Source organism: Lates calcarifer, linkage group LG15 (assembly GCF_001640805.2).
Source record: "Lates calcarifer isolate ASB-BC8 linkage group LG15, TLL_Latcal_v3, whole genome shotgun sequence".
In the NCBI taxonomy this organism is placed as follows: domain Eukaryota; kingdom Metazoa; phylum Chordata; class Actinopteri; family Centropomidae; genus Lates; species Lates calcarifer.
This window is the reverse complement of record NC_066847.1, coordinates 10656466-10680491: the sequence shown is the minus strand read 5'-3', so window position 1 is coordinate 10680491 and position 24026 is coordinate 10656466. Positions and strand designations below refer to the sequence as shown.

At 41.9% G+C, this 24026-nt stretch overlaps 2 protein-coding genes and 1 long non-coding RNA gene across 10 annotated transcripts; 1 reads left to right on the top strand and 2 right to left on the bottom strand.

Moving 5' to 3' along the window:
• Positions 1 to 2275: 2275 nt before the first annotated feature.
• On the bottom strand, positions 2276 to 11286 carry cacng6b (calcium channel, voltage-dependent, gamma subunit 6b). The gene is made up of 5 exons (XM_018682642.2): positions 11033 to 11286; positions 8080 to 8835; positions 5343 to 5417; positions 3693 to 3830; positions 2276 to 3473 (listed from the first exon to the last, which is right to left on the bottom strand). The coding sequence occupies exons 2-5, from the start codon at positions 8441 to 8443 to the stop codon at positions 3253 to 3255; spliced, it is 798 nt and encodes a 265-aa protein (XP_018538158.1). The 5' UTR covers positions 8444 to 8835; positions 11033 to 11286; the 3' UTR covers positions 2276 to 3252.
• A 3419-nt stretch (positions 11287 to 14705) lies between these two features.
• u2af2a (U2 small nuclear RNA auxiliary factor 2a) lies at positions 14706 to 23754 on the bottom strand. Of its 8 annotated transcripts, none has more exons than XM_018682644.2 (12): positions 23142 to 23754; positions 22072 to 22213; positions 20188 to 20223; positions 19757 to 19860; positions 19416 to 19567; positions 19179 to 19295; positions 18913 to 19069; positions 18716 to 18795; positions 18343 to 18465; positions 18119 to 18205; positions 17022 to 17282; positions 14706 to 16872 (listed from the first exon to the last, which is right to left on the bottom strand). In XM_018682644.2, exons 1-12 carry the CDS (start codon positions 23188 to 23190, stop codon positions 16738 to 16740), a joined length of 1443 nt encoding a protein of 480 aa, XP_018538160.1. In that variant the 5' UTR covers positions 23191 to 23754; the 3' UTR covers positions 14706 to 16737. The 8 variants fall into 8 exon arrangements, with proteins under 8 accessions (XP_018538160.1, XP_018538161.1, XP_018538162.1 ...); XM_018682645.2 differs by having other exon boundaries at positions 17022 to 17270; XM_018682646.2 differs by having other exon boundaries at positions 18931 to 19069.
• Positions 17152 to 18307, top strand: LOC127143355 (uncharacterized). The gene is made up of 2 exons (XR_007814707.1): positions 17152 to 17291; positions 18053 to 18307. It is a non-coding gene; the product is annotated as an uncharacterized LOC127143355 (long non-coding RNA).
• Positions 23755 to 24026: the final 272 nt, after the last annotated feature.

The following is a 24026-nucleotide window of genomic DNA, read 5'->3' as shown; positions in this document are numbered from 1 at the left end:
TCCCTTGTAATTTAGTGTTCCCACAGTACTGACAAACCGGAGCAGCGGTTCAAACGTTGGTTTAAATCTGTTTTCCGACTTCGTTTCTTCGCCTCTCTACGCTCCTGCCTGAAGATCGTGGCCAATCACGACACACGCAGGTCAACAACGGCAGAAAAAGCGCCAATTGGCCAAGTGATTCCGTCTGGTGTAAAATCATTTCCTTGATTAAGCACTATCCCCTGTCTCTAGTACCCAGGTGCAGATTAACCTCATCTTGCTTGCAATGCGGGCACCGCAATTCACAGTTAAAAGAACAAATAAAAAAACTTTTTATTGAATTCACTTTTCTTATATAAAGAAGGCGTTTTTTTACCTGACATGTTTCTGCTGCTAAGCACGCAGTCTCATCAGAGGTGCTGAACCCTGTTAGCTAATTTATGTGGACATGGTCGCCCTCCCTGTTACCACATAAATCAGCTGTCTGGGAGCTTCATCAACAATTCTGATCGGTACTTAGTTACTTTCCACCACTGGGCCATAATAAACGCGGGATCCATTATTGTGAGCAAACATCGCTCTTAGTAGTAACTCAGGCTCAAGGTCTCTTGGCTAATCTTTGGCAGGCTGTGATCCTAAAAAGATTTCAACCTTCTCTGTCAGACCTGAGGCTCATAATGTTTGCTAATATATGGACAGTGCCAGATGGGTGGTATTTGCCGAATAGGATGAAGAGAAAAGCAACTGAAAGTTAATTCAGTGCATTTTTCTGTGACCACTGCCATTCCTGAGTACATTATACGTTTTATCTCTGATGAGCCCATCTGGTACCGGGTGCATGATTTTGCATGAGCAATTATGAAACACTGTCAAAGTCTGCTTTGGTCACTTCATCCCACTGGGCAGGTTTTACTTGACCTCAGAGGGATCATCACTGGCAGGAGGGAGGAATGTGGGAATACTTCCAGAGTGGATCAAGCTGAAAGAGTTCCCCCAGAGACACAAGATGATACAGATACATAAGGGCAGCAGGAAGGCAGTGTCACATCCTCGACAAGGGGTCTGAGATTCCTAGCAGTGCTTCTGGACCTTGAGGATTAGTTATCTGGAACACCCTTCCCTGCTATTATCATACCTTCTGCAATCTAGTTACAGTCACAGTGATGAAGCGATGAGAGGCTGCTAAAGCAAACCTATGTAATCCACTACACAGGCACCATTCCTTCTCACAGTTTGGGGTGATGTGTCTTAAAATATATGGTCATCGATATTTTTTGGCAACATATCAATAATAACAGCTGAGGATTTCCTGTTGTGTGAGCTTCCACTTTCAATCTACAGGTCCTCTATAAAAAATTCTTAGAAGCCCATTTCCATTTACAAATGTGCAGCTAGTGCCCGTGCACCACTTGTCACATAGTCTCAGTAGAACTATTAACAGCTATATATACAACCAGGATAGTGTGTCATGTGGATTCAGTTTCCATCCAGTGGGAGTTAAAAGCATGGGTGTGTGAGTGTGTGTGCATGAAGGTGAGCATGTGAGCGAATGTGACTGTCTGGATGCCACTCAGCTCCCCAGTGGGCCGGGTGTGAGAGCAGTTATTGGGACATCTCTGATTTGATCGGTTGTCTGTGTGTGTGTGTGTGTGTGTGTGTGTGTTGGGCTGAGAGGTGTAGGGGTAGTGACCCTGGTGTCCCCTAGAGACAGCAGGGAAAGTGACGCACCGAGGTCAGGGGTGGAGATGGAGAGGAAAGGGCACAGAGGTATGAGGATAGGCCGGAGGGTACATAGTTGAAATTCAAGGGTAAGGTTTCCCAACCTCTGCAGTGAAATGCATTGCGATGAGCTCTGGCCTAATTATAGAGAGAGAGGGTTTGGGGGTAGGAGTGTGTGTGTGTGTGTGTTGGGGGGGGGGGGGGGGGGGGGGGCTTGGCAAAGAGGTTAGGAGTCACACTGTGAAGGGGTGAAAATGGGTGAAAGTCAAGATGGAGGGCAGACAGGGTGTCATGCCAACAAACAAAAGGGAGGCAATTATTTTATGTCAAATCCCTTTAATGAAAAGCAGAACTAGCGCCACATACTGCAGATCCATATGAGTAGAAATGAGCACAGTGTATATTGTGTAAAATAGCATTTGTTGGTAGAGAGAAAAACATCCTGTGACACAAATTAAGTACATTTATTGCATACAAATGACTGACACAACACAACAAACAATGACCAATCACAAAATATAAACACGTTCATTTTATGTACAGAGTTGAGCTTATAAAGTGAGTCCATACAACTCTCTGATATACAAAATGGTATTTTAATCTCTTCTCACAGTTGATTTCATTCATCATACATTCATATACTGACGCAACATTCACCCAATAGTTGCAAAACACACATAAGTAATAAATAATGATAACTGAAGCCTCTTGTTTATCAAGTATTAAGTGTTAAAAAAAAAAGCTCTGTAGGACTTACTGCTAGAATATTGACACTCATTGACTCTATTCATAAGGCAACATGTAGCAGATATGATAAACAACTTCTTTGAAAGTAATCAGGACATCCTCTAAAATGATTGTTAACTTTATCAAAACAAAGTAGTTGTTGCTACACTGATGGTGCTTTAGGAGGTTTAGACTACAGAAGGCCATTTCTGCCAGAAGGAAAAAAAAAATAAATAAATGAAAAGTTATGCAGCTGTTGTAATTATGATGGGACCATGACACAAAATGAATGACATTCTAGCTGTGAAGATGAAGGTCCCCAAACCATAACAAAGTTGTTATTTTATTTTTGATTTTTTTCTTTTTTTTTACTTTTTATGTTGTTTTTTGGGGGGCAGAAATGGGCTTTCATATTAAAGAGACTACAGTAAGTTTTAAAATAAAAGTCTGAGCATTTTAAAAAATGTATTCACTCTACTTATGCTAACAGAAAGACTAGATTTATGTGTTGTTGTACAGCTGTAGGACTAATGAGCCTATTTGTGACACCATAGAGCTAAAAATGAATCAGTCAGCAGTAGCTCTGTCACTCCCTCCATCTATTCTCTACAAAAAAACACCAAAACAAATTTTAGCCTAGCTCTAGAGGGCTTCTTTGTGTGCTGATGACTTTTCTTCATATGTTTAAGACCTATTATTACTTTTCTGACAAATCAAATTGCCAAGAGCAAGCTCAAGGTTGCAGCCCTCAGGAAACAGGCTTTTATACTTCACTTGCTCTCAAGCAGAACATCAAGAACACTATATGTAAGTTTCAGCTTTCAAGTGCTAGGTGGCGCTATTCTTGTGTGGCAAGCATTTCTGCCAGGGGTTGAAAGGAAGAGAGAGGATGACAAAGAGGACACCTCCGAAAATGAGAGTGGCTCCAGCTGCGCCCACACAGGCCACTGACCAGGACAGCTCATGGTGCAAAGGTACTGAGTGGTCACTGGACAGCAAGGCCAACACAGACTGATGGAATATCAGGATAGAGAGAAGGACCAGTACACCTGCACAGAGGGAAAGAGGAATCAGAGGTGAGAAAGAGATTAAATCACATCAGGAGATCATTTAATACAGTGTGCTCTCTAAGCTGTGGAAGACATATTTAGTAATATCTACAGCAGTTGTCTATAAATATCAAATTATCATCACCATCATGTCAACCTGTTAGAAATATTGCCATGCTTTAGTGTAAAATGGAGACTCACTCCAGAGTGAAGTCCCACCTGATAGGATGAAACAGAAGGAGGCTGGCTTGAGAAAGAACTGCACTCCTTTGCTCAGGGACATGGCGATACAGATGGAGCCCATGACCATCATGGTCAGACTTAAAAGAGCCAAGATAGCTGCTGCTAGATTCAGATCTGTGAAGGAGAGCAAAGGGACCTGACTAGAGGAGAGGTAGTAGAGTATAAACGTCTATGCAAGATTTTGTGAAAATAGCTGCTATCCACAACTCTATTCAGCAAGAAATGTACAGGAAAGACAGTATAGGTATTGTAGATTTAAATGTTGTGTGTCATTTAATAGAATCAGGCATTGCAACACTTCCACCACCTCACAAAGTCTGACTCTACTGGACTTACAGTTGATTGTGCTGTGCCACTTCCCAAGCTGGCTCTGTTTAAAACAAATTTTATTGGCATTGTAAACCTGAACAGGTGCAACCCATATTTCACAACAGCCAGTGCCAGTTTTTTTGTGTTTTTGATACTGCTTCAACACAGATAATATTATTTTATTAATTTAGACACAACAGATAAAAGCTTTAGGAATGAGACTTGTTGGTAAGAGGGGGAAGAAGCCAAGAAGAAGGGGATAAACAATGATGAAAGCAATATAAAGACTATTATATCTGTGGCTTTGTTTTTGGCTCTTGGAATGGTGTGTTGGTTTGTCATGTGACCAACCACTCAAGTCCAGACTGAAATATTAGATGCATTGCCATGAAGTTTTGTACAGAAATTCCTGGTCCTCAGAGGATGAAGCCTCCTGAGTTTGACGATTCTCTGACTTATCATCAGCTGCATTACAGTGAAGTTTGCATTCATGTCTCCATCAGGATGAATTGTAAAATCCTTGGTGACTCCCTGACTTTTCCTCTAGCATCACCATCAGGTCAAAATTTCCATTAGTCTGACTGGGTTTATGAATAAACATTTGCATGTTAACAAGTTAAACTAAGATGGTGAACATGATAAACATCAAACCTCCTCAGGTTTAACCACCAATCTGTAGGGTCTTGCAGCTTGCTTGACATGAATTAATCATCACAATGAAGATTTACTCACTCAGAATAAATATTAAAAACACCCCTCAGTATAACACAATGCAGTTTAACAGTACCAGAAACTGCAGCCTCCTAAATGACCATACACTTCTAAAAACCATTTCAGCAAAACTGAGCATATTAATCTTCTTAATGGTAGGATTTATTGCTGCTGTTATACTGTTGCATTAGACTGCAAAAGGTTTAGCTAGGTCTTTTTAAAAAAATAAAAAATAAAAATAAGCTGGCCACTGAGTATACATCAAATGTCGGAGGTTCCTTGAATGCATCAACAAGGAAGTTTTCAAAACAGATAAGGACGACTTTATGTTCACTGTGATGTAAATATCAGGTCTTAGCCAGCAGATCTTCACACTGCGCTGAAACCAGTGGCTCCCTGGATGGTAAGGTAAACACATTAATCAGTCTGATAGTTTATGGGTTTGCTCTGGGAAATGGGTGGCAGCAGAAGTTAATGGCCTAAAACATGCAAAAACCACCAGCATGGCCCTGTGAGCACAGCAGTTAACATCTTTATATTAATAGTAGCTGCTGTGTAGCTGTTTGTGTGTATCTGTATGTATCAAAAAAATGCATAATGCCTCACTCTTGTTAGTCGTCTTCTTGAATATGACTGCATTCTCCCCAGAGGTGAAGAATTTGAAGTAGGTGCAGTTTGATTCTGTGGGTAAAAAGAAAAGATCAGACACAGAGAACAGACCCACACACACACACTCTCTCTCACTCCTATGGATGACTGCTGGTCTTCTGTGATGTGCCTCCTATGCATCCATGCACTCTGTCCTTCCAGGCATCATTCCTATTTATATCCAAGTGTCGAGCATTAGCTGGAATACCCAGAGACACACACCGCTACACACACACACACACACACAAACATGCACACTGCCCAGCACCGCACATATGGTGCCGCGAGAGAGGGTGAGAGACAGCAAAACACTGAGGGTGGATGGCAGAGGGGCAGACAGGGAGGTAGACGGAGAGAAGGGGGCAGATGGGGGAGAGAAACGGAGAGAGAGGAGCAGAGAATGATGGGAAGAGGATATGTGTGGGTGAGTGAAAGATGAAGGGGGGATGCAAGAAATATGGATAGAGGCTCAGAGGGTGAGATAGTGGAGAAGAAGAGGAGTGAGTTGGGAGGCAGATGGAGGGGTGGGGTGAGTGAAGGGGAAGGGAGAGGGGAGCCACAGATGGAGAAGGAGGTGAGGGGAGCAGGAGATGTCAAGAGGGGGAGGAAACACAGAGGGGTTGGTTAATACTGCATTAGACATTCACTCTCCCTCAGTCCCTGTCTGTCCCTCTTCCTTGTCCCCCCTCTCTATATTTAGACAAAAACTGTGAAGTAGTCAGATTCCACTTGGCTTCACAAGCACATAGTGATGACTTTCACCCACTGAATATTATGTTGTCCAAGATGACCACATGCTTGTACACACACACACACACACACACACACATTTCTCACACATTGCTTTCACACACAAATATGTTTGTGCCTGGGCACATTTGTAAACATTTTTTTTTTTTTTTTGAAGCAGACACTCCATTTATCAGCCGGCTGATTTTTTTTTTAACACATTATGCTATCACAGTCAACTGATTTTGCTCTCGCTACCCCTTGCTGAGGCTATAATTATTGAGCCGTCATGTTCCTCTCCAGCAGGCGGTGAAGATGGATAGCTGGTCTTGAGATGACAGGCGCGGCATCAACGGGCCGCACTTTGCTCGGGACAGGAGCCAGAGGCATGTAAACAGGGACGTGAAACAGAGAGGCAGAGATGGCAAAAACAGTTGTTTTCCTCCAAACATGACGAGCCCACGGCCATCTGGGACAGGCCGCGTGGGCCAACAGTGTGAGAAAGATTGTCAGAGGCATACTGGCTGCGCTCACACACCAACAGACCATCTTGAAAGCACAGAGATATATATCTGCTGGCGAGAGGCAGCCAGTGATGCGGGACATTTGACAGGAAAGATGAATTAGTCCTTGAAAACTTGGATGTAAAAACAATCCAGTGACACATCATTCAAAGTGATGTGTGTGAGTAGTATTTACGCATATATGTGATCCACGCGCACCTCTGCTGGATGAGGAGATTTTAAGGCTTCTTTGGTGTCTCAGCAGATTCCCTGAGACGGGCAGTGATTCCACGAGCAGCTCCTCCTAAAGCCTGCCGTGCCTCGCCTATCTCCATCTTCCAATACCTGCCTCTCTCTAACTCTAGACTCGCTTTTCAGACAGAAATAGGTCATTGTGCAGATAATCGACGCACTCTGAAGAACCTAACCACGGTCAGGCTGAATAAAGCGCTTTTAGTGAGGAGCTGTCATAACTCTAAACATGGATGTTCATCAACGCAGTAAACCTGTGGTTTGTCCCTTAATCACCTGTCTGCACTGTGTGTACAACAAGAGGCGATTAGGAACTAGGCGAAGAGAAAACCTAGAAATTAATAATGCTTCTTTACACTGACAACATTATGAAGCACAGAGATATTATTTAATGCTGGATGTACCTGCATGCTTCTGTGTGTTGCTACACCAGGAGAAGAACTGAAAACAGCTTTAATGTGGTCCTGATTCCTTCCACTGGATCTGTTTCCCAGCATCGTATTTCTTTAATGATTCAATTTGCACATTATCTGTAGGATGACCTAGATACATATGTATGCAGGCAGCTTCACATACACAACTAATCTCTGTCTATCCCTTTGCAAGGTTAAAGTGAATGTACATATACAGCATACATGCAAGAAAAAAACTAAATATGCATGAAAATTCATAAATTTGTTGCTGACAATTCTTGATTGTGTTAAGGGGGTGCAGTTTATCTTTATTTAAACCTATGGTGATGCCGGGGTTTTGCTCAGTCCCTTATGGGTTACGATAAAAGATCTACAGATGTAAGCATATTCCCAGAGGGTATACACCATATTAGTTATGCCTGCTCCCTCTGTTTTCACATCAGTGACGATGGCAAAAGAGAAATTGTGGCGATTAAATGTTCATGGTTTTTCTTCTCAGTGATGTCAACAACCTACAGCCTCTCAGAAATATCTTCCTGACCCTTTCCTATCAATTCACTTTAATACTAATGCACGTACTGTAGCATGGAGGAAGCCTCAAGGTAGACTTGCATGGCTGGGCAATTCAGTTTGCAGAAAAGCAGACATGAGCAGACAGTCGGAGAAACAAAACAGACACACTCCCTCCAGAAACCTCACCTGCTCACCTCCCAGACAGCACAGAGGACAGACAGACAGACAGACAGATGAACACAAACTCACACAGACACACAGACACAGGCCGGCTAGAGGTCTCACCTCCAGGTAGTTCAGCGGGGCCACAGCTTGTCCTCTCTGGGTCTATGTCAGCCACCCATAGGGTGCGGATGCAGCCCTTCCACAGGCCATAGTGGGCCATCTGGCAAGTTTGGTTGCTGCTGAAATTCTTTGGTTGGGCCAGCTCCACCCAAAACTCTGTCCCCATGCCTAAAACCGTCAGGGTCACGCCAATGATAGACACGAAGAAGGCCAGCTTGATCTTCCCCTCCTGGCTGTCGCTCATCTTGTGTGCTCGCCTCTGTCCCCTTCCACCTTTCATTCCGCCCAAACCCCCACCTTGTCCAGCCCCTGCCACCCCGATGCGACCCTCCTCATCCTGCTGTACAAAGAAGTTGGACCACATGCTGGTCTCAGCTGGCCAGACCTGACTGAGAAGACCAGGGGATGGGACAATAGACTTAGGCTACAGATTAGGGGAGCAAATACTATATGAAAAGATGTAGGAAAAGTTAAGAAAGAAGAAAACAGGGATGGGGTGTAGCTTTGGAAGTGATTACAGTATACTGAAAAGACAGAGCTATCAATTATCCTGTGATGGATGGGTAAATTGGGCAAAAGCAGTGAGAATGAGCAGAAGATCAAGTAAGAATAAGTGCACTGAACACTGAAATTAGACAGAAAGAGATATGAATAGAGCTACAATGAAGTAGGGAGTGGATGGAGTGAGGTAATGATAAAATGGGAAGAGATGGAGGCAGGACCAGGAGAGCCAGTGTCTGTTTTCTGTCCAGTCCTCTGAAATAGAGAGATGAAACAGAAAGATGAAAGAGCAGCCGGCATATGCTTCACAAGAGCAAAATCCTTTCATCACGAGCGTAATATTTAATTTCCAACAGCTTTATCAGCATCTACAGTATTCCCTCCCTAAAAGCCATATGACGCTCTCTCAGCCAACAATAGATAAGCCATATGGCATTTCCCTGAAAGGCAGATTTTGCTTCAGATGAAGAAGCAATTGGGCTGGATGAGCTAGTGGAGCTGGTTTTGTGTGGGGTCAAGGTGAGAGATAACACCACAGCGCCAGACTGGACCACCCATCTTCTATTTTCCCAGAGGAGTTGACAACAGACCTCGTCCCCAAGCAGGTACACTATCTCTGGCTTAGACACAGATCCCCCTTTGATCTGAGGGGATAATGGGTTGCCACAAATACCTCCCATCCTGCATTACGTGTACCGGCAAACACCGGGAATCTGCAGCCACGACTGTCCTTTTTCAGCGTGCATGTGAGTGTGTGTGTTTCAGTGTGTGTGTGTGACATAGGCGCTGTAGTTGAGTCCTGGCTTATAAAGTTGTTTGTGTTATTTCAAACTGTGAGTGAGAGGGGCCTTTGGAGCAGTTTAAACAACGTGAGTGACAGGGCACAACGGTGTCGCCGCTCTGCGCAGGGTGCATGAGAGGTGATAATTCAAGCCTGAACCCTCTGACAGAGTGGGGGCTGCAGTAATTAACTCTGCTGTGCTGTCCAACAGGTCACATAGTGTAGGCAAGAGGCCTGGTCAGTTAGGAAGGCAGCACCAGCAGGCCACACACAGTTGGTAGATCACTTAATTCAGAGCTTTGCGCTGACAGCATCAGAGGTTTTATATAGGCAAGGCACCACATGAACCCACTGAGAGTAAGTACTTTGTGTACAATATTTTGCAGAGTATAATATGAAGAGCACTATGCAGTAATGAAATTAAAAATAGCATTTTTGCAGTATATAAATTCTGAGTAATATTTTCAAAGTGGTCAATAGTAAGACATGTATAACCAACCAGGAAAAAAACTATGGTCACTGACAATAGGACTGAGAAATCATTTAGAGCTGAGACAGCTAGTTGGTTAATCAGATAGAAAATGTTTATGTTTTGATTCAGGATTTTCTGCTTGATTCTGTTTTGTATCATTGTAAACTTAAAAATCTCTGACAGATGTCAGATTGTGAATTTAGGTCATTAGTGTTTACAACTTTTATGTATAAATGTCAGTAATAAGTGTCTTATTAGAAACCATTGCCATTGTCATTGTGAAATCTATCTATCTATCTATCTATCTATCTATCTATCTATCTATCTAACTCTAACTCTTCATGTGTCTAAAGCATAACTATTTGTGTCAGCTGAGACTGAAAATTTCATGTGAAAGCGCAAACTTTGCTGTGGAAGATCATGTGATGTGATTTAAAGCTCCAAAACAACAAAACAAATGGACCTTGTGGTGGGACTGCTTTGACCACTAATGGTGTTGTCAGTAATTGTGGGGATTTTTTAAAACTACAGTTTGCCTAGACAGAAGAGAAAAAAATAACACGATAAGTCTTTATCATCATGACATCATTCTGCCAAAAGCCCAGAAACAGTAATATTGATTTAACATGTATCAGTAAGTGACAGTAACCACTGTAAAGGGATATAATCTTTTTTATCTACTGAGCTAACACAAAGCAGATCTGTGCATGTCTCTAATTAACCAAAGGTTTGGAATAGCAACCGTGCATTAGAATACTCCTCCAACATTAACTGTAATCAAGAATATCAAGAGTGCAGCTGCTGACAGCCAAGTTAGTAGTCATAGAATTACAAAGCTCGATCACATTACATCCATATTAACCACAGGATGATCGGAGGGGTTAGAGCATGCCAGGCTACTCTGAGGGGGGATAACTCAGACAAATGCTTACTTTGTAATAAAGGATTATCTAAAGCAGTGCACATGTATACATGTTCTTGTGGTTTATAATGCAACAGAAACTATGGTGCATTGATTTAGGTTCAACAGCAGCTGAGCAGAGGATAAGCTTGTACACACGGCCACATTTTATGTTGTGAAAATGAGGAACTCACTCTATCATTTCACTAACAACAGCCCCCGTCACCTGCGTGACGTGCGGGCATAAGAAAGCAACAACTAGGTAATGCACTTGAGTGAAAAGAAGAATAAGTCTGACCTGTTTGGTGTGTGTTGATCTGTTCAGGAGGAGGAAGAGACGCTTGAAACTTAATAGAGGGGGAGAATGGTGATGGGAGAGTTAGTGAGAGAGAGAGAGAGGGAAAGGGGGTGGGAAGGAGGTACGTAAGGGTTATGGAAAGTGAGTGAAACAGGGGAGGGGGCTGTAGCCTGGTTGGTTAACACTGTTGATTATTAAATGTGTGTGTATGTGTGTGTGTGCCCCTCACACTGCCCCTCCAGCGTATGTTCTAAACAGCAGCACCCTGTTCATATCCTGTACATGTTTGAAATCTTAAATCAGTGAGCGAGGGTGCTGCAGGGTGGTCTGCTCGCATGACGACAGTCCTGCCAGCATGATTAAAAACATGTCTGTATCTGTGACCGCCTTGCTGTTTGTGTATGTGTGTGTGCGTGTGGGTGTCTATTTTAGACAGCCACCTGTTAATGACATTAAGTAAGGGCGAAGGAGGAGCCTGTGTTTATATGAGAGGGGCCAGGACAGCGTTTTACAGCAACACAATATGCTGTGAGAGGAGTGAAAATCTGACACAGAGACAGAGAGTGAAAGTGAAACGGGGAGGCGGAAAGAGCAGCAGACAGGGACGCATATGGAGGATGAAAAACAAAGATGGGAAAAGGAGATGAAAGAGGAATAAAAAGGTAGCAGAGCACTGATGTCGGGGGTAGACGCAGAAATGGACGACGCAGGCTGAAAATGAAGCAGTTTAGAGAAGAAAATGAGAATGTGCAACCCCATTTCATTCCTCACTGAACATGGTCCAGAGAGACTTAAGGCTCAGCCTGGTCTTGTGGAAAGCTTTTTTTTTTTTTCTTGTGGCCCAGCCCTGCTTGGCTCTCCCACAGTTTAGGTTACATACGTGGCACAGCGAGAGAGAGGCCAACCCCAGCAGCCAGCCATGCTCAGGGAGGGCAGGGAGGAGGAGGAGGGTGGGGAAGGGAGAGGAGGAGGAGGGGTGAGGGGTACAAACTGGGAGTGAGTCGGGGACAGTGAGACAGAACAGGAGAGAATCAGAGAAAAGGGACGAAACAGGCTGTAGGCTGTGACAGGAAAATAAACACCTACAATGTCCGAAACAGTCAAGCCCTGTTCCTGTTTTTTCTTTTTCTTTTTTTTTCTTTTTTTCTGAAAGATTGCAGTGAAGCCACAGCACTGATTTTGGCACAGTTTGCAGCCAGACTTTCTCATAGAGGAGGAAGCATGTTGGCCGCACGACAGCCATGATTAATAGATTCATCTGGAGGACAGCTATCTGTTCTAATGCACATATGTGTCTATTCTTTAAACCGACTTTGCCTCTAATTATGCAGCCTATCTCTGCTCCTCCATCATAGAGAGATTGATAGAAAGTGTCCGCACACAGTCTGAGGCCATCAATAATCTACAGTATGCTGATGTGAACAGTCTTTGGTCTCCACGTCACTCAAGTGCCCCTGTCAGCAGTACTGAGTTATGCTTGAACACACTAAACTGTGCCACACACGTATGCTCATGTGCACACGCGTATGCAGCCATGTGCACACTGGCCGCACTTGTGCACATCACAGCTGCATCTGTTCCTTACTATAACGTTGCACAGTAATGTGGACTAAAGGATAAATCTGGTGATATCTTATGTTTTTCTTATTCTTTTACAAATTCCATGAAAAGACCACAACAAACAAATTAACTGATCCTATAGTAACAAGTACTGAATGTTTATTCTTCTGTGTGAAAGTTGTCCATTGTCATCCAGAGACTAAACTAATGACTTTCAGTTGATCTTACATACACTATTTCTGGTGCTAAATACTGGTTAACAAATCCAACAAATCTAACAAATCCATGGCTAAAATAGTCCACAACATAGACACTATTTTCTCCACTTTAAGCAATGTTACTATGCCCACCCTTTTTGGCAAATGACTTGGGCTTTGGACTTCAAATGGGCTTTGGGCTGAGAGCCACAAACAGAAAGCATTGAGAGAGCGACTAATTCCATTGTTGGTTTTGGTCTTTTTATGGAATTTTTTTTTACAATAACAAAAACACAGAATATCTCTGGTCTTGCCTTGTAACCTCTCTATAATACTATTAGACACACAGGAAGTGAGAAAAATCTGCAGAATAGAACAGAACTTCAGAAAAAAGGGCTTTAACAGTCAGGTAATTAAATCACTGTTGCAAATGGTACAACAAAGCTGAGCTCTAGCAGATTTTACACCAATTAAAGGCAACCCACTGTACACTGTATATGCATTGGTTTCCATGTTTGTGACTTTGTTGCAGGTGCAGTTTTTTTGTGTTTGACAAATCCCATGACTTCTCCCATTACACTCAATGCAAACTGGTACATGTACACAGAGCACTGCATCCATCCTACTTCAGTGTAGCACCCTCCCACTGCTGCAGTGTTGTATCTTTCTGAATGAAGATCAATGGGGAGGCACTGCCCAGAATGACAATGACGATCGCACGAGTCTTACATTCACCACTAGAGGGAGATAACGTATTTACAGTCTATACTGCCGCATCAGGCCTGGGGAGGGCTGTTAACGACATGTAATACTGAGGGAGGGGGGCACATGTAAAACTGACCCTACCTCACTTATAGACCAGGACATTCAGGCTGCTCAACATGAGACCCTACAGTTGGATGTGGCTTCAGCTGCCTGGGAGAGCTGCCGTTTTATCTGTACCCTCAGGGAACAGCAGAGTAGAGAGTGTAGCATCAGTGGCCCTACTGCTGGGTTTTGTGCAGCGGGGTGCAGCGATGCAGATGGAGATGGGCAGTATAGAGCTGACACAGGATATTATTTCATGTCAGAGATTTGTTGCTTTCTTGTAACTGTTTTACAGGAACTCCCTGTTGAATAAGTCCCAGGTGGATACAGCCTTCATGGCATTTATTGCTGCTGAGCAAGACACTGTACTCAGGTGTACTGAGTGAAATATGAAGGAAAAAAAAAACAGAACTTAACTTCAGATGATTTCTGGGTGGATTTAGACACAGGAAGCATAGATGCTGCTGCAACTGGAAGAGAAAACAAATACACACTGTTAAAAATATATACATTCTGACATGAATAAAAGAAATATAAATTAGAGGTAAAAGTCTTTTTTAAGATATGCTTTGTTAGACTTTGAGAATCATTTAATTTTAACCAAATGATTAGATAGTTAAAAAAAAGTCTGGACTATCTGACTGAAAACGTACCTCTGCTTGTTGAGGAGGGTAAAGATCAGACGACTGTCTGGTTGAGTAAATCTATAAATTAGTTTTTACTCAAGTGAAAGATTTCTCTTTTTGAACTGTATCTTATTAATAACATATTTATCTGACATTAATGTCATATATTGTAAATTGACTTTCAAGAAATAAATAAGCCAGTGGGTTATCATAAGAAATACATGAAGGGTAGTGGAAAATGTATTCCTCATACTATGTTGCAGAGTATTTTTTGTGACTGTAAAATAGCTCCATCGTTCGGATGTTACCATTAACTACAGGGCTCGATAAATTATGCCATCAACTGAATGAAATTGACTGGACATGGCTCCAGTCTACTCCATCTCCATAAATAACTGATTGTCATCTCTCGCTGGTTGAATAAAACTGTGCTGCACTCTGGTGGCTGTGCTTAAGAAAAGAAAGCAAAGAGAAAAAAAGACATCATGTAAATTCAGTTTTTAATCAACATTTGAAAACAAATTGGACAAATGAAAGACTGTTTCTGCTTTTTATAAACTAGATGTGGTTTTTAGGTTTTAAATCATTTAAGAAATCACATTTTTTCAGAGAAAAAAAAAAGAAATTAAATGACACAGTGACACTGAAAAAAGCAGATTTTCAGAAAGTAAGGAGTAACATCTCAAAAGTGTTATCACTGACACAACCTTTCTTTTCAGCACTGTCTTAAGCAAACCAAAGTATCAAATGAAAGCAGTCTCAAGCCCGTACAGTGTGAACGTGTGGTCCTCAGAGAAACAAGGGCGGAGGATGAGGGAGATGAGAGAAAAGCAGATTTTAAGTACATGCAGACAGTTTCAAACATCACATCAACTACCTCTTAGATTTAGTGAAAATCCCCCACAGGCTGACACAGTAAAATAATAAGCTGAGCAGTAAAATGTGAAATTAATTCGCTGGAATTTAGTTTGGAATATGATGAGAATTCTTTGTCTGCAGGCTTTCATTGAATGTGTAAAAAAAGCTACTGCAGTGTTTGCTTTACTTTAATTCTTCAGTGTGGACAAACTGTTGCCTATCAATTCGTCTGGGTATTTTTTAACTAATCAGAATAGCTGCTGTGTTGCTGTGTGGTTTTGGTTTCGCTCTGTAGTACAACATGAGTCGTGGGTATTAGTCACATGTTTATTTGGTCTTGTCAAAGAGGTGAGATGTCGCACAAAAAACCCCAAACACAACTAAACGGATCCAACACATCTAACATCCCAAATCTGCAGGGAAACAAGGAAGATTGAAAACTGGAAAAGCACCAAATAGTGACATTTATGAATAAAGAGACATCATTGATAGAGGGGCAAGCCAAATTTCTTTCCTTAGTGAATTGACATATAGTAACATTAAGGCTTTTTGGTAAAGAAGAGATAAATCCCCATTAGATACCAATCTGTTTGCCTCTCTTGCTCTTTCTTTGTTTATTTCCACTTGAATTATATCAGGACTGAACTGCTGAGACAAAACAATCTCACCTGTTAAAAAGCTGCACGAACAATGGGCGTGAAAAAGTTACAGAAAAAAAAAAGAAGAAAAGAAATCAAACTGGCATAATTAAAAATGTTTTCTTTTATGCAGTTCATGTTATTCTGCACCCTTAATACACGGTGATATTACAGCTCAAATCATAGAAGCTACACACAGTATCGGAACAATTACAGTTGACATTCAGAAAGAGTCCAATTAGACAACAGAGTCTCTAACAATCGTCCTGAGGGGGGCAGTAGTCTGATGAAAACGAAGGAACATGAGGAAATATCCAAACAGAGAAAAAAAAAAAAATCAAATAACAGAGTCTCCCCTCGGCTTTCTAATGATGATGGCATAACTGAAGTGTATGTTACAGCTACTGTGCATCTACATTAGATGGTCAAACAAAAATGCCCTCATCTTCCTCTCCATCTCCCCCACGTCTCCCTTTCACAAATAAACACTCCTGTTTTTCTCCATCCAATCACCATAGTCCAGTTAGTTCCCTACTGCAACTCCTTCCTAATGTACTTAAAACAGGCTACCTCCATTTAAATACAAACCTTAAAGTGTGGCACCCCCCTCCCACCCAAAATGACATCCCTGTCTCACAAAGTATAAAAATTGTTGACCCCACCCTGGACCTATTATTACACACATTTCTCAAAAATCTTTGATGCCCCCCCACCTGACCCCAGCTGTGCCTGCACCATCCAAACCCAGCCCCCCCTCTCTCTTATGGACTGAATATAAACCCTCCCCCAGTCGTCTCCTGTCTGAATTCCAGATATCTGTTTTAACTGCTGGACATTTCACATAGATCTCAAATAATGAATTGGATGTCACCAAAGCCATTTGTCAAACTCTTAATATTCTCAGATCTACCTGAAATGTAGCTCGACCAAATCAATCAGGGGGCTGGTTTGGAAATAGGCAGTGCACATCCCACCCCTCCCACCCACCCCATCCCATCCCTCTTCTCTTCATGCCTTCTCTACCAGAAGTCCCGGCGGTGGTAAGCGTCTGGATCGCAGTATTTGGTCACCACCACCCTGTTGGCAAACTTCCTTCCTGTCAGCCCCTGCATGGCCTTCTGGGAGTCAAAAACTGATGTGAACTCCACAAAGATCTATAAATTAAAAAAAAAAAAAAAAAAAAAAAAAAGGATTTAAGAACATTGGGTTAATGACTTAATATAGCATAATATTGTTTATCATAACATTTACATTAAGATAAATCACATTTTTCAATAACTAAATGAGATGTAACTGTTCTTACCTTGCCAGTCCCAGGCACTTCCAGGCCGTCCACGGGTCGAGGTATCTCAATGCTTTTGACTTGGCCGTACTTGCTGCACTCGTCCCTGACATCCTCCACAATCTCCTCATACTCTTCATCGTCCAGCAGCTCCTCAGGGGCCACCATGTTCATCAGACACAGCACCTCAGTGGGCAGGCCTCCCATCTGAGTCACTGAGCTGTTCAGACCTGGCACCTGCAGCGTCACTGGGGTCTGGTTCATACTTGTCTGGAAGGAGAGCTTGTATAAGTAAGTGTAAGCTTGTGTAAGTATTATAATTAGCAGAAGGACATCTACAGTGTCATCCTATTTAGAGTTCTTTAGCTAAAACAGTGGTGAAAAAGAAGAGATGTCTTCATTTACTGAAGAAGACAGTGCCCTGTTGCTGCCACTGGTAAGGAAATCCATTAAGTGCTGGTTCATATAAATTACAAAACATGTTCTCATTTACCTCTAGATAGTATTCCACTAAGTACCGGTAAAAGTGAGATTTTTTTATTTAGCTGACTTCAAAATTCAAAAGAGCCACTGAATTTACAAAATACACACATGGAAGCTTTAAATAAAGTTTAAGTGACAGTAAAGAGAACATGTAACAGTGTGGCAACATGTATTGTATCTATTTTTATGACAAGAAATCTTCATAAAGAGAGAAATCTTTAGCATTAACAGTGAATGTTTTCTCGTTACTCGTTAAACTAAGGGGAAAAGAGATTTAACGCATTATGGAAATCATCAAGACTACAAAACTAGTGTGTGGTCCTATTTGGTCTTCGCTTACTTAAAACAAGTAGATACAAGTTAAAGTGTCAGTCAGAGTGGTGGGTTTAAATTTGAATGAATTTTAATTCAGCGCTGTGCATGCTGCTCATGCCATGAAACCACACACAACACAGACTGTCCGTCAAATATTTTACAGATTACGATGTGCACTTGTTATCAGTGTTTGATGAGAAGCAGATAAATTTCTACTGCAGATCTGATCACCAATCCGTCTTTATCCACTTCAGAAACTCTAAAAGAGCATCTAGCCTCCCACCACCCTGCTGTCATCTGTCCAGCCCCTGGACACTCACCAGAGTGGCGTTCTTGGATCCCACACTGGCTCTTTGCACCAGGAGCTTCTTGTCTCCCAGCTGCATGCCGTTCAGCCCAGCAATAGCCTGTAATGACACCAAGGTTTTAAATCATACTTGCAAAAACTATGGAAGCTTAAAATGACAATGTTGTCATCAAAAAAGGGGAATAATATGTTTTATAAAATACCCTGTAAGTGTGTTGTTTCTGTTGCACTGCTTACCTGGTCATTAAGGTTGACATCAACATATTCACAGAAGGCATATCCTTTAGATAAGCCTGTGGCACTGTCCTTCACCAGGTTGAAGGCCTTCAGGGGGCCGAATGACGTCAACAGCTCCTTCACCTGAGACACAGGAGATCAAAGAGTCAACATCAGTTCATTTATGATTTCCAAATATTTCCACTGACCTCAGACATTCCCATCATGTGAACAACTCAGCTCAAGGTTTAGTGTTGTCCCTGATGACAGGGATTTCTTACTGCAAGCATAAATAGTTAATTCTGTTTTAGAAAGAAATATATGTGGTGCACATGTGGCACACTGGCTGTACCCCTGTTTGGAGGCAAAGCTGTTGTAATGTAGAAATACTGACCTGGTCATCATTCAGGTAGTTGGGCAAGCCGCCAATGAAGAGCTTGTGGGCCGAGTCAGGCACCACTGTGGACACCACACCTATATGAGACACAAGGCCAATCGGCAGAAACATAAACAGAGAAGCAGGGGGCACGTTCCTGTATATAATTAATTGATTACTTATGAATTATGCCACAAGTACTTAGGGTTAAAAACCATTAATTGTCTGTGTACCAGGCACATAGACACTGGGGTTCTCGCTCATGCCCGGCAGTGGCTGGTAATCGTGGGGACGGCGAATCTTGAGGCTCTGGCCTTGAAAGATGATGCCATCAAAAGCCATGGCCTGTGTTGTTTCATCCACTGAACGGAACTACACAGAAAACAAATTATAGGTGATATTAAATTCAAAACCTTCTTTAAAACAGAGATAGATACACCCAGGGAGAACAAATTAAATGTTTATGAGAGTATGATCTCACCTCAAGGAAGGCAAAATTCTTATCCTGGTTGATCTGTACTGCAAGGACAGGGTTTCCAGGGGCCTGAGTAAGACCACCCAAACGCATCTGGGCATTGAAGAAGTCCATCATGGACTCCTACACAGAAAAGAGAGGAGGGTGAAATTATTAAAAACACAAGGATAAAACAGACACATGAGGCGCTTCAAGGTGCTCATAACCTTGGATTGAAAAGACAAATGCTGTCCTGGTCCTCACCTCTGTGATACCAAAGGGAATATTGCCCACGTAGAGCCGGCGTGCCTGCCGGGTCATCTGGCTGCCCACTACAGGTACAGGTGTGGGAGTAACAGCCAGGCCATCTGGAGTCATAGTCGGCAGGAGGGCTGTGGCTGGGATCTGGCCTGCAGCTGGAAAGCAAAGCCAAAGACAGCAAACATTCAATCATCTAATTATATGTATATATTTTACAGTAGCTAGATGTACTGCAGTGGGGTAATGTTACACTAACTACCTGTAGTGCAATATAACAACTTTGAAGACAGAGAGCATATTGAAAATGAATCAAATAAGAAAAGACACATGAGACGAGAGGTTACCTTGCATGGCTTTGTACTGCATGGGAGTGATGTGCTCAAAACCAGGTGGAGGGACATCCCAGTACTTCTTCACCTTCTTCTTCTTCTCACGGTGTGGAGAACGGCTGTTGGGGGGAAGAGAAAACGAGTGAAATAAAAGTAGAATGGTCAACACACAAAATTTGTCTCATTAGCTCAGCAGTAAACTACTTGATCTGATTGTGGGTGATGTCTTCAAAAATATATACTACACAATTTAGTAACTTTTGGGTGGACTTGCACAAATCCAAACATTATAAAACTGATGGTAAAGGGAGACGAAGGGATAGAAAACCCACTCCAGGCAGATATCTACACAATGAGTCAACAGTACTTAGAATCAGAGGCAGATCATTAATTTGCAGTTGTTGCAATAATGCACAAACCAGCTTTGTGTTAGTTTTCTGTATTACCTTCCAGCATTGTCCTGGGGGTAGCTGGATGGTGAGCTGAAATGACATTGGAAGGATTTCACATTTCTCTCAAATCAATCATGACATTCACCAACATTTCCACTTCACAAGAACAGCACACTTTTCTACCACCCTCACTGAAAATACAAAAAGCTATCAGAAGCCCTGGCGATCTGTGTATTTCTGTAAGTGCAAAGTCCTTTTTGAGTTCAGATGACAAACCAGCACATTCAGTGAGACTCACTGCTGACATGCAATACCATTCGAGAACACCTAATGATGCAATGAAAGCAGAAATGATATCCTCAAAAACACACAGCAGCTGCAAAAGGGGGAGGGGTCAAATTTTTACATCTTTTGACCAAGGGCACACACTGGGTGATCCTCAGGAACTTTTTTCAAATTAGCACTGAGAGACAAGAGGCGACAGTCATTCACAGCCAACAAGAGGTAGAGTTAACAAGCTTTACAAAAGTATGTGTTAGAGAGAATGTGCTAAAGCAGTCATTAAAGAGATGTGTGGCTTCAAAATGCTGAAAATCTATCTTACAAATAAATTCATTGTATAAATGTAATCCATATATTTTGCCATTAATACTGCTTATCGGTAAGCATTTTTTTCAAGAACTATCATCCAACACTTCTAATTAGATCCAAAAAGATGGACAGGTATTACATGCCCAAAAGCAAGCGTGTTTCCCTGACAACAGACAGGCTTGTCAGGGAGTTGGTAGGCAGTTATCTCCAGTGTGGTAGTGTTGTGAGAAGAACTTGCACCGGTATGAAAATTTTCCCACAACAAAAGTCTTAAAGAGATGCTGTCAACATTGTAGCTCTGGTTCATTCATGACACAATCACAGACATACTGCATTGCTGCATGTGACATATCTGATGTGACACAAGAGTAAATATTCAAAGAATCATAAATGACAAATAAATTCTTCTTGCAGGAGTTGTGCTAATACCAATCAGTGTGATTTGTATTCTTTGTTAAATTATCAAGGGTGTAAAAGAGGCTGCAGTAGCTGTTGTTTTGTATATTCAAGAGTTTCTCACATATGCTTGAGGTGAAATTAGCAAAATGTCATTAGCACCTGTGACAGAGGGCTTAGAGACAGAGAACATAAAAATAACATTATCCAAAATAGACTACGTGAAAGTCAATCTGTTGGTGAAATAATATTCAAGGGAATAATATTTCTTAAGCTAAAGGGCAGTCAGTTTTCAGTGGCTTAACTCCAAGAGCCCAACTAGTTCATCTAAAGTCAGTCAAAATATATCACTGTGATTGATGGATACACTTTACAGTCTCACTCTTTTCAACTTCAAATAGATGGCTCTCAAGCTTTGTGTATTTGTTCGGTTTACCAGAATGAATAGATGATGGGAGGGGGCTTGGAAGTAGAGGGCTTAAGTTTGTCTGTTATTTTTAATCAATGCTAATGGATTTTCAATGTCATTTTCTGTGTGCATTTGCTTAAGTTTGGAATTTGCAGCCACCTACAGTACAGTAGGCGAATGGTTAGATGCCAAGAGAGGGTGTAGAGAAAACATGCTGGTGTGGCAAGAAAGCATGTATGTGTGCGCACACAGAGTGATGCCAAATGCCAATACGTGTGTGAACACCCATGTTTATCTTCATGACCCACGTTTACACTGAATCATATAATGGTGAAACGGCATCAGAGCCAGAAAAAAGAAAATAAAGCATTTTTTAATTCATGTGGTCAAAACTATTCTTATCAGTATCTTGTGCTTGACTGAAACACTTCCCTTTTACCCAGTAGTAATGATATGACCTACAAGGCCAGTAGTGAGGGATATGTGCAAATGTGGCACAGTTTTCTCAAAGTTCACCAGTCCAGGTGTAGTTGTGTACTGACCTGCGTCTGTGCCTGCGCTCCTTACTGTCGCCACGGCGGTCCCTGCTGCGTCTATCCCTGTCTCTGCTCCTCCTTTTCCTCTCTCTGCTACGGCTGCGGGAGGAGGACCGGCGGTGGTGGCGGTTCTCTTTGTCCCTTTCAGCTGTATGGATAGTTAATTGACATTACAGAAAGTTATAAACACACACAGCTTGCTGATTGAGTAATAAACAAACTTTAGAGATACTCATGTGTCACTGAAAATATCCATATAGCTTTCATCTCAAATAACTGACCTTAGATGGATACTAGAAAGCAACTGTCCAACATACTTTACTCTGTAATACTACAGCTGATGTATGATAGCGATTATGTAAGAAGACTACAGCTCTTAATCCTACCAATCATAAAATGCATCATTACAGATTAATCTAGAAACCTAGACAAAAGACATGCATGTTGTTTGAACTTTTGGTTTACAGTGTTACAGTGTGTAATTTAGCCATCCCCTAGACTACCCCTACAATGTAAATTTCCCCATTGTGGGACTAATAAAGGATCATCTTATTTTACTAAATACCTAGGGAGTAAAGTAATGCGTGTAAATGTAAATCTAGTAAAAGAGATCTTAATGTGGGAAACGGGTGGAAGCGATGGTTGGTGGCGTTATCTGTTGGGTTTCAGAAAGCAGGAGACAATGACAGGTAAATAACACCAGAAATGTTCACTGAACGCAACAGCTGCAAAGAATGAATGCTAGCTGCCCCAACTGTTCAGTCAGCTGGCACTGGCAGAAACACTACCATGATATAGACTGCTCCTGCCTAGAAGAAACAATGCAAGTTACCTTAATATGATTAAGCAAGCTGAGGACATTCGGACACAACAGAAACATAATATTAGCTGTCAGATACAGATTTTGCAGCTGCATCGCTTATCACAGGGTGCAAGTGTTTGGGCTAATAACTGTGCTTACAATGCTCCAGTAAATAGACATATCCACATCTAGCTAAGAGGATGGTGGCGATTCTAGAAAAAAAAAGAACTCAACTTGGAGTTTTCAGTTGCTGGTGTGCAACTGGGTCATTTACCTTGTTTGTTTTCAGAGAGCTGTCTTTCAAATTCGTCGAAGTCCGACATCTCTGTGAGCTTGAGGCTTCTGCGCTTTCAGTGACTGCGTTGTTCAGTTGGCGGTGGCTAGCTTAAGCTAGCAACAAAGTGAACAACACTTTTAAAGACAAGCGCCTCGCTGGTGAAGCTCAAGTAAGTTAGCTTTAACTAGCAACGTTCTTAATAACTGAATTATAAAAAATCGTTAACCAGCACACACATTCGCGGCGTGGTATTTATTTACAACGTAACAGGCAGAGTCATTGAGAAAGAAAACGTGTTCGCATGGGTTAGCCTGCTAACGTTAGCTAACTAGCTTATAGCAAAGTCCAGAAGAACAGGCCTACTGGTGTGGAGCCTCGTTAGCCTGCTAGCGAGCACGAAAACCGAATGAATGAGAGTCTTTTCCGAGCTAGATGCAATTCCCGGTGGGGTCACTGACCCGCAAGGCGCAGCTGTTTGACTTTATAAGCCAAATGTATTCGCTTTTAAATGTTTCAAGGCTGACGAAAACAATAAAGATTTCGGTATGCCCGCTTTTTTGCTCCGTCTCCCTGGTACCCCGTAACACCGGAAGTTGATGAATGACAGGTTTCCGGTGAGTGGAAATGAAGCTTCAGAGTCTCACACAGGAGAAAAGTTTAGATTTCTCCCACTGGTTTTTAAAAAAACAAAACAAAAATAACATACACCTTTCATTTTTGTTGACATGGAAAAAAGACAAAATAGATTAATCGAGGAAAAAATAACAGATTAAAACATAGTGAAAATAATTGTTAGTTGCAGCCCTACTTCGCATGGTACATAGCTGGTATTATGGTGGTTTTGTTTTATGGGAAATCAGGGTTCCCTTATCAGAATGCAAA